Genomic DNA, 10728 nt, shown 5'->3' on the forward strand with positions numbered 1-10728 from the left:
TTGGCTCATGTCCTTGAAAAGACAAAACTGTTTGCATTACTATCGTTAATATGATTTTTTTCTTCCCACTCTCCAAGGAGACCCAATTTCATACTTAGTACTGAATGAAGGCCAGGGTTCCTCAATGTCTGCAGTATTAATTACACCAGTGGGAGTTTTCATATGCAAGAATCATATGCAAGAATCCTATTGAGTGATGCAATAGGAATTGCATGAAGTCACAGTGGAGCACTGTCTCTTAAATTCAAGGCCAGAGTCTTAAGCACTCAGTTTTCCACCTTTATTCATACCAATTTACTTTGAAAAATGTTTCTGTAGTCAAGGATTTTAAAAAATTGAACCCAAATTCACAACTCTCAAGTCAAACTGCACTCGAAAGTGAAGGAAGCTTACATGAAGTAGAAAGCTTTCAATTACTTGTCTTGACACCAAGTTTTCATCATTCTTAATGTAGGAGTAACTACACTGTGTATGATGTTTGTGGTAACTCAGCTTCCTCTGAAGGAGCCACCTGTAAAACAGTGTGTTAACTGAAAGATTAAACAGGAGCATGCCAGAAATGTCATTGTACCCAGATCAGTGAAACAGGAAAATGTGGGTAACTACTTTGTTAGTGACCTTGATGATGCAGAATCCAGAGGGGTGGAGCACAAGATGAAACTGAAAGCCAAGTTCAGCCTTCCAGAAAGAATGGTGGGGAAAAGGAAGGTGGTGGTGGGCAAGGGGAGGGGAGGCCCTGCTACTGTTTCCAGCTAACTAATAAGGAACTAAAAGAAGACAAAGTCAGACTCATACAGCAAGACAACGGCCAATCGTCACAAACTGCAACAAGAGAAATTCTCTTGTTAGAGGTTAGGTTAAGTCTGGAACAGGTTGCCCAGAGAGACTGTGTGTCCAGCCAGCCTAGACAAAGTCCTGAGCAAACCATGCTATGAGTTGGACTTCCAGATGGCCCTTGCAAACTACATGAGTCTAAACTTCTAAGTGGACCTGTTACTAAGCAAGACAGTACCCCTGCAGCAGGCACCTGGGCTGTAAATACAGCTGCCAGTTTGTTGATACAAACTTTCGGAGACATTGCAGCCACTCCGAAGCAAATGCTGCAGTTAGCCAAAAGCTGTGAAGTGGTAGTTGAAAAGGAATTCTGCCACAGGTATTTCACAAGTTGCAGAAAAGTTTAAACTAAATCAGAATTCTAAATCAGAACTCTAAATTTTCCTTTTCTACATTGCCCCAAAGTATGCAAGCAGAAACCACAATGACAAGCATCCAGTACACACTATGCTGCTCTTCTACCCTTTTAGTTTTACAAATGAAATTTTAACCAGTAACATAGCAGCTAATAATTATGAACGCAATTAGCAAATAGTTTTTTAAAGACTGTCTCTTGAAGACCTCTAAGTAAAGTTCCTCTTGGACATCTGCTAGCTAATAGTACTAATCTAGTACTGACAGAACTCCTTAAGGGTATGTGCCACCACAAAATAGATGAAGAGATGAAATAGTGACACTGGTGTAGAAATACAAAAAAGCAAACTCTCACACACTTCCCTCTGTCAGACACCAGTGTCAGACTGACTACCCTCAGATGTGCCTTCAAATGAATGTTCTAATACAATGCCACAACAGTGCAGCACATACAGCTTTGGGGACTTATCAAACAGAAAATATATGACTGAAACCGTGGAACTACACTGAGGTTTTTTTCTTTGCTTTGCTTTCCATCTGACCCTTCAGCAGAAGTTAGTAACTACTTGGCACTACTTTTAGATAAAGGTTGGAAAAGATGCAGCTTCTGTACCCTTACATCTACACAAGGAAGCAATATAATTCAACTTACCCACCACATAATGGACTGAAAAAATGCAACTTATGCCTAAATTTCATGAAGAAACATTTTCTTATGAGGCTTCAAGGTCCCAAAAAAACCCCCAACAAACTAACATGTTTCATAAATAGTTGTTCAGCCATCCATTTTTTTCCCCCTCGAAATAGCTTCTTTTCAGTTCACAAAAGTCTCTTTAACATCAAGCTGTTTCCCTTGCCTCTGTTTTAAACCGTTCCAACACAATTCAGCACTTACCACTTAAGTAATTCAGAACAGCTGTGGGTAATTAGAGTGATCACTCTTCTTCTTAAACTTACATGTCTCAAAAACCCAGTTGAACAGACACTGGGATCAGCAAAACTCCCAACAGCTGTTTAGTGTGACAATACATCACCACTTTAACAGACGCTATTTCCAAGAATATGAGGGGTTGATTTTTTTACAGTTGAAATGTAGAGCTAACACAGTAATTTACCTTTTACTCAACTGGTGCATATAAATTTTGTATCCAGTGACATACAGACTTCAAGAATTAAGCAACTTAGGTTTAATACTAATGACTATAGCTGTATTTCTAGTACAGTTGAAAACTGATTTGCATTATTTGAATCAGTTGAGAAATGCTGATTTTTTAAATTTATTTTTTTAACTGAAAACAAATTTTACGTTTTACAAGAGTGCAATCTACATTGAACTTTAATATGATTAAATGACTCCTGGCTCTGCTATAGATTCCCTAAATAATCACTGCAAAATGTAACCTTCATGTGGAAATAATTTTGATGTGCTCTTTAAACACTCCTCTGCCTTCCCACAATAAGGGTGGCTCTCCACTTTCCCTCCTTAGAACCGAGGTTTCCCTTTTGAACTTACAGTATGGTTTGAGATAGCACCTTGTTAACATTCATGATTAATGATGAGTTGTATCTCCACAGGGCTGTATCCCTGACAAGGGATTCTCTGGGGAGGTCTCTTTGAAGGGGCTTCCGACAGTGATAAATGAGGGCAACATCCATGGGAACATTCACGCTGTCCCCATAGGCATGTAGGACAGAGTGGACAGAAGTCTGAATCACCTTTTGTGGATCAACTATCATCTTCCTGGGATTGATTACATCTTTCCTGTCAGGCTCTCTGTGAACATGCTGTAATATGTTAACACCTGGCACAGTATTCCAGGACGAGATGTTGAACATGGGAGTAGAGATGGTTTCTGGGAAGATATGGTTCTCAAAGAGGAAAATGCCAGTCCCTGGATTTTGTTCCTGAAGGCTGCTCATCATTGTTTTCCAGTTTGGATGCTTAAGAGGAAGAATTATTTCATCAGCATCATTAAGAACCACAAACTTGCTCCTTTGCATGTTACGGTATACACAGTCATTTAGAGCTGTGATTTGTCCATAGTAGCCAATGTGTGTTCCATCTTGCATGAAGTGCCATTTAGAGGAAACCTTGAGGTGTGAGTTTATCGGCCAGGGAATTATCTCTACAGTTCCTTCTTCTATGTAAAACTTCAAGACTTTCTCCATCAGATGGCTGCAGTTGTTCTTATAGATCACCACTTTCTGTGCTCCAAGAATCTTGTACATTTCCAGACTCTGTATGAACTGCAAGACATTGTTGTAGTTTCCAAACATGGCAGAGATGCACACAGTGAAGTCAACAGAAAAGGGCTCAGGCTTGCGGTTTTTAATTTCAAACCTTGGCAGCTGGTCAATATTTCCATGTGCAAACGGATGAATTGATACATGCGTTGGATCACAGTTTTCAGGTTCCAAACAAACTATATCTGCTGCACCATAAGGGAATCCAAATCTATCTGAGTGAACATCAATTTTTGCATTTGATACATAGATCTTTCCATTGGGCTGACAGCAGAACCAGCAGTATAGTTGTTTCACATCTTCGTGGTGAACAATCCCAATCACACGAGTGACTTTGCTTTCTCTGTCATCAAAGTATGGGGATATAATAAAAGTTTTATTATCTTTTAATGGTGTTATTGTGCTATTGGCAATTTCCCCTCTACATTTGCTACCTTCTTGAATTACTTTTGGCTGATGAGAAAGTCTCTGCAACCTAAGATAAGAAACTGTGACCATTGAAGTTAGAGTAATAATGCACACAGCAGCAACAAAGTAAGATTTTTTCCTGCCACACAACATTCTGAATTTATCTAAAGGTGGATGTAAATTTCTTTGTCCTTGTACTTTATGTTGCCACATCTGCAGAAAAGAAAATACGCAGTGTATGAGATAATATCGACTCATGATCATTGCTCAAGAATTTCACAAATAAGACGGGGGTAAATCTCTATCATTTTGCACTGACTTAATCAGAGACCCAGCTACTGTGCTTTTATGTAAAATCAGCCACAGAACACACCTTTAATGGTATGGATGATACTGCATGTGACACTCTGAATGCCTCCATTTGTCAGATGTCTGGAGCAGTTTCTGTACATGGAGGGGTCTGTAGGAGAATGTAACAGAGGTCTATATACAGCAGCACAAGGATTAATTATTAATCATTATTATTAATCAATATTTTCTATAATCCAAATTTTAGAATAACCAATTTAATAATTAGGCAATAATTCTTAAAGCAAAGCAAAACTTTCGTTTCCCCTACAGGGTATATTATGTAAAAAAAAATCCTTGCAACCAGACTTCTCACAGACAAGCAAGAGGCTGATATATAAATTAAATGTATATAGAATTAATCAAGTTCATAATAAACATACTAATTGGGGATTGCACACAATGGTTCAGATATAATTGCTAATTTATAAATTTCCTAATTTGCAGTTCACCACAGATGAGGCAATACATACAGAGGAAGGTCAATTCATACAATCCAGCAGTAGACAGGTGAAATCTATGCAGGTATTAAACTTATTCTCAGTTGGCAGCTCTACCCTACTTAGCACTGTACAAGGAAGGGCTTGCAGGAAAGGTCACCACATATTAATGCTCACTGGAGATCAGGGCCCCCTCACACTGCTTTAATGCTGGCTCAGCTCCTGGAACATTTTGGCAGTCGGCTCTTACACTCCTGCTGCTGCAGGGACAGACAGGCAGCCCTGAGTACCTGCATGGCCACAGTCTTGAGCAAGTGTTAATGCCCAGACTGGAGCTCAGGGCACTCTCAAGCAGTAATTTCTGCAAATGGAGCTCAGATTGAAGTTTTCTCTACAAATTCATCTTTAGGCATTGAGATATGATCCATAAACAGTAAAGTAACAGCAAGTCTCTTCAAAGGCCTGCTTATATCACAAGGATCTTTGGAAAAAGTGTGTCCCAGATTAATCAAACTCACGCCAGATAAGAAAACTAGACTGGAAGAAGAGTTTCCCCAGCTGCCAGCAAGAAGTGTGGGGTAAAATGCCAACACGAAATAAAGTGATGCCGTTGCAGAGATGAAGAAAATGTTTCTAGTAAGCAAAAAATAATCATTCATGCCTTCAGAATAATGTAAAATATTTTCACAACTGCTCTTTCATGAGAAAGCCAAGTTAGGAGAACTACAATCACAACATACTCCTTAAAATGCCCCATTTGCCAAGGGTTATGATTTACAGCAGCCTTTGCCAGCTACCAAGAAACTGCTTTACAGATTGGAACAGTCACAGGGCACCAGAAATCTCACTGTATCCCACTAGGCGCAAAGCAGAAAAGGAGCAGCAGAAAGCACTGACTCCTCTGTCTCTGAAATGGAGAAGTCCTTCCCCCAGAAGTTCTTACAATTAGGATCAGAACTGCAAATACATGGTAAGGGTCTGCTACTGTCACATTGATTCAAAGAAACCTTTGAACAATCTGAAAAGCACTTTTATTACGGCCGGGGAATGCAAAGGGGCAGGTGTTCTCCCCAGTGCACTCCCCTGAGCAAAGGAATACCATAGCTTTTTATACAGTTTGAAAGTAGCAAGTTTAAAATTATCTACACAAACACTCTTTTTTGCAGTCTGCCTTACCTAAATAGACACTTAGTTTTACCTCCTATTCTTACCATTATAGAGTAGTTACATAAAGTTTTATCACTTCAAACAGTTTCAGGTTCCCCACCCCTCTCTACGTGCTAAAAAGCCTTCCCTGTTCCCTAAGCTATTTTTATCTTAATTGCCCACAGTTTGGGCAGAAACTTTTAAGCAGTTTTACATTTTGCAAAGTCACACTTACATAGCTAAATTAACATAGCTAAATTTTATTTCATTTTCTATTTCAACATGACTTTCAGCTGGAGATTTGTGACTGAAAACAACTCAAATTTTCTAAGTCTTTTTATGAAACATTCTAAAGTACATAAAGTTTCCCCCAAGCATTCTCATTCCAAGAATGTTATTATATAAATTAGCATTCTTACAACATAGAGGAGGTCACATTTAACATTTTTTCCTTAGCCTTATCTATTTATGACTTAAAAATATTGTTCAGTCTTATAGAATAGTTTTTAACTAAAGAAATATCAAAACATGTCAACATTAAATAACAGAATCAATTTATTACCTGCTTTTTTCTTCTGCTTTTGCTAGCAGATAATAAACAAGAAGAAACACATCTTTTCAACTGTTTTAAACAGTGAACACTTAAAGGAAAAAGTACCTTTTAAAGCAGATAGCTGAGTGAAGTTCTGTTCAGTCCTCCATTTATTTTTTGCTAAGGTATTTTGCTGAGATAATCTACCAATTGTTTATTTCAAACAGATAAAAACTTAAATATTTTTAAGGTAAATTGCAAGTATTATTCAATACAGAACAATACTGAGGGAAAAAAATCCTGGTACAACACCTAAGTCAGCTATGGACACACTGTATTTCAGATAGCTGGTGCTCTGTTAATGTCAGTAACAGCAGCCACACCTACTAGAAAAACAAGTTTTCCTTCTCTTGAGCAATGAATACAGTTGTGCCACAAGAACTTAATTTAAATTACAAATGAGTGTGGAGTCGTTGAAGCAAATCAAACATAGGTGATTTTCTTAAGGCTACTTAAGTTTCCTTCTGGAAATTAATCTTTCGTGTCCATATATCCCCAGTTCACACACATACTTAAAAAGAACTAGAAAAAATATACCATATATCTGTATTTATTGGGCAATCATTTTTTTCCTAACACACTATAGGCCTGGTTCAAATAGGTAAATACAGATCCTGTGAGGACCTGTGAGAGAGTACTGAAACAACAGCAGGTTCTAGAAGCAAAGAAAAAGAGCAAAATCTAGAGCTCAAGACATACCAGAACACAGAATCTTAAAGAAAAGAAATACGCAGTTATTTAAGGAGTGAAAATCATGGTTTCCCCAACATACTCATTAATTTTGACCTCCTGGAATCAACAGCACAGATACGTAGTCAGAAAATACATAAAGTCAGTGTAATTAGGAGCATTCAATTTCTTCACTACAGAGAGTACTTGGCAAATTTTAACTTCAAAAGTATGCTTTCAGTATATTTAAAAGAGTTTCTTTTATAAAACCAATAATAATTAAGTCCAATTTTGTATCTTTTAATTCCAATTAATATGCAAGTAGAACATGATACAAATTATACAAATTTGTTTTAATGCTAAATTTAGCTACTGGTATCGATGGCTACTTTGCAGTATTCCCCCTAAGCAGGCTTTGTTCCTCCTCACTGCCCTGACAGACAGACTGCAGTCATATCACCTCCCAGTCTTTGTATTTGTTACTGTTTCATTAAGCAAGACAAGCTGTTCTAAAACCGCCTCAGAAGAAACACTCTTCCTTTACCAATCACTTCTGCGTGCTTGGCCAAGGTTCAGTTAATCTCCAATACAGGAGACTAGAAATCTCTGTCCCTTGTCCATTTGTGCATGATAATTAACAAGCCCTCATCATTGTTGGAAATTTTCTTTCTTAATACATGCCAGGATTACATTTTTTGAAGGTGCATCACATTGCTCAGTTACCTCTGAGCTTGTCATCAGCCAATGATTAATATACATCTGCCCAGTTTGTTGGCCAAGTGCAGTTACACAATGTGTTTTCTTCTGCGGCAAGGTCACAATAAAGAGCTCTTGTCACAGTTACAATCATAGAATGGCTTGGGTTGGACAGAACCTCTAAATATCATCTAGTTCCAGTCTCCCTGCTGTAGGTAGGGGCATATTTCAGTAGATCAGGCTGCTCAAATTAATCACATTTCTTCTTATTTCTTTCGTCACAGTCCTTCTAAAATTTTCTCTCAAAGCTCGTATGGGATCAAGAATGCACCTACAAACTTTCATATACTTAAATCATCTTTTTTTTCCTTCCTAAACCAAGGAATCACTCATGCTTTAGCCACATTGTACCACTATGCTCACGACACTTTTTAATAAACTCCCATTATAGATTCTTCCAATACCTGGTCTGTCTTCTTAGAATTTTTAAATGGAAATTGTTCTGTATTGCCTTCCAACTGGATGTTGTTTTTACCTTTGCTGCACAGCTTCTACTTCCAGAACTTCTTTTCCGTCATCTGTCTTTAATCCTCCACAACTGACACTGTCCTTACTAAAAGGTGGAACCAAGTGCTAATTTAGTTCAAGAACCATTCCTTGGTAATTGTTTATCTTCCTCACATGCTCTCCGCATTATGGCCTTCCTTTGTAACTTGTTTTCTTTGCATGGAGACAGCTGAAGACCTTTTAAGCTGCTCATTTCAGTATCTTCACAAAGTTTACACTGAGTGAAATTTTTGATAACTCTCGGTTTATTTATCTCCCAGTCTAGGGTAAAGATAGGGGGCAAACTGATAGAGGTGATTGCAGAGCTTCAGTTGCTAATATGAAGTACTGGATTCAGTAGTACAGAAATAATAGACAGCCTAAGCCTTGGTTTACGCAGGGCCTAAATAAAAACCCACGACTAACAAACAGCCTTAGTGACTTATTATTTCTGAAAAAAGGTATTTTCTATCCTCTACTTTATGATTTTTGTCAAAAGTAACAACACAAACCACTGGTGCTAAATAAAAATTCCAAATCATTTACCATCTTTATCTAGATTGTCTGTTGCTAATCTTTTCATAGATTACATTTTTCAGAAAGACTCTTTGACACACCGGTGTCCTTCCTCCTTATAAGATCCAAAGTCAGGAGCACATTGTTTGAAGGATTAAACTGAAGGCAGTATTATTCCACTCCTTATAAAATACTGCTTAAAAAAAATTAAACTGGCCATTTCTATTCTAAATACACAGATGGTAAGCCAGACCACTATACAGTGTTGCCATATACTTATTTTGTGCCATTAGAACTAACAAACCACACAGTTTCCTGTACACTCATAAACTTCTCCATGATAATCTGCTGTGCATCCCTAAGCAAACTCCTCCTATGGTAAACAATTAGACTTTGTGTTCACTGGAAAAAAAATTGATCAGGCAAAATCAAAACTGCATGACATTTAAAAGATTGTTATTTCATCTTTTTGTCTTTCACACTGTACTTTTTTTAGCTGGACCAGAGTTAATTTTCTCCATGGTAGCCAGCAGGGTGCTGTGTTTGGTGACCACACTGAGTGTTTCAAACACATTGCTGTTTATCTGTCTCTGAGCAGAGCTCACACAGCGTCAAGGCCATCTCTGTTTCTCATGTGGCTCCTGTCCCAGAAGTAGGGCAGCACAAGAAGCTTGCAGGGGATACAGCTGACCAAACTGATTCAAGGCCCTTCCCACACCATATGATGCCACACTCAGCAATCAAAGCTGGGGGGAGGAGGAGACACGTGACTGACAACATGTGGCTTTCCAAGTTACCATCAGACCTGATGAAGCCCTGCTTTCCTGGAAATGGCTATAAATGTGCCTGCTAAGGGGACATAATGAATAGATTCCATATTTTGCTTTGCTTGCACACGCAGCTTTGCTTTACCTCTTACACTCTTTACTCAACCCATGAATTTTTCCACATTGGCCCTTCCGATTCTCTCCCCATTCCATTGCAAGGGGAGGGGTGAGCAACTGAGCTGCCTAACAGGGTTAACCCACACCACACACTGGAACTACTCTTTAGAGCAGTTATGCATGCTTTAAATCCAAGATTTAAGTCCACGCTTGTCATATCTTTAGATGTAGACTCAAAAAGCCTGGTTTGGACAATTTGATTTGTACCTTTAACTTACCATTGAGTGGTTAGCACCAGTACCGTAAAATAATGCTATAGCTGACGACCATCTGATTTTACATTTCTTGAATGGAAATAAACTCCCGAGCCTCTCCTGCGAGCGATGCCAGCTGCAGGAACCCGAGCGGGTGCCGCAGCCCAGCCCCGCCCGGGTCCCGCCGGGCCGACCACGCGCACACGGCGACGGCAGAGCGGGGGCTCTCCCGGCCTTCGGTCCCGCCGCCGCCACCAGCGCCCCGTGCGGGCACCGCCGCGGGAGGCGGGCCGGTGCTACCGGAGCCCTCGCGCCCCTTCCCGGCACCTCTGCGGCACGGACAGCAGCAGCCGCAAGGCGCCCTAAGCCGAGCCCGGCAGGTGCGCTCGATCCCGTCATCTGCCGCCCCGGCGAGGCGGCGCCGGCTGCGGCCAGAGAGACCCCGCAAGTCCTCGCCCAGGCCGTGCCTCAGGCAAGAGCCCCCGCCCGCCGCGGTCCGGGTGGGCCGTTCGCATCCGCCCCCGCACGGCGCTCCCGGGGCGGCTGCTCGCAGTGTCGAGCCGGGCCCGGTGCCTCCGCACGGATCGCTGGACACGGCACTGGCACCGGCACCGGCGGTGGGCGAGCAGCCCCTGCCGGCGGCCCCAGCGGAGCGCGGCCCGAGGAGGCCCATCCGGCGGGCAGGGGAGACTCGGCCGGAGGCGGCGGGAAGCCGGGGGCGGGCGGTGACCCTCACCTCTGCGCCTCTGGCCGGCCCGCTACCGCCCCGTCCCCCGGGGCGTTGGGCAGGGAGGCCG

General features: G+C 41.0%; 1 protein-coding gene across 4 annotated transcripts; it reads right to left on the bottom strand.

Annotated features, from left to right (window-relative positions):
- Nucleotides 1–8: 8 nt before the first annotated feature.
- Nucleotides 9–10048, bottom strand: LOC103764786. Of its 4 annotated transcripts, XM_018074218.2 has the most exons (4): nucleotides 7759–10048; nucleotides 6337–6415; nucleotides 4214–4300; nucleotides 9–4053 (listed from the first exon to the last, which is right to left on the bottom strand). In XM_018074218.2, the coding sequence occupies exons 3-4, from the start codon at nucleotides 4259–4261 to the stop codon at nucleotides 2698–2700; spliced, it is 1404 nt and encodes a 467-aa protein (XP_017929707.1). In that variant the 5' UTR covers nucleotides 4262–4300; nucleotides 6337–6415; nucleotides 7759–10048; the 3' UTR covers nucleotides 9–2697. The 4 variants fall into 4 exon arrangements, with proteins under 4 accessions (XP_017929707.1, XP_017929706.1, XP_017929709.1 ...); XM_018074217.2 differs by having other exon boundaries at nucleotides 6337–10048; XM_018074220.2 differs by lacking the exons at nucleotides 4214–4300; nucleotides 6337–6415 and having other exon boundaries at nucleotides 6433–10048.
- Nucleotides 10049–10728: the final 680 nt, after the last annotated feature.

Source organism: Manacus vitellinus, unplaced genomic scaffold (assembly GCF_001715985.3).
Source record: "Manacus vitellinus isolate BGI_N305 unplaced genomic scaffold, ASM171598v3 scaffold_27_pilon, whole genome shotgun sequence".
Classification (NCBI taxonomy): domain Eukaryota; kingdom Metazoa; phylum Chordata; class Aves; order Passeriformes; family Pipridae; genus Manacus; species Manacus vitellinus.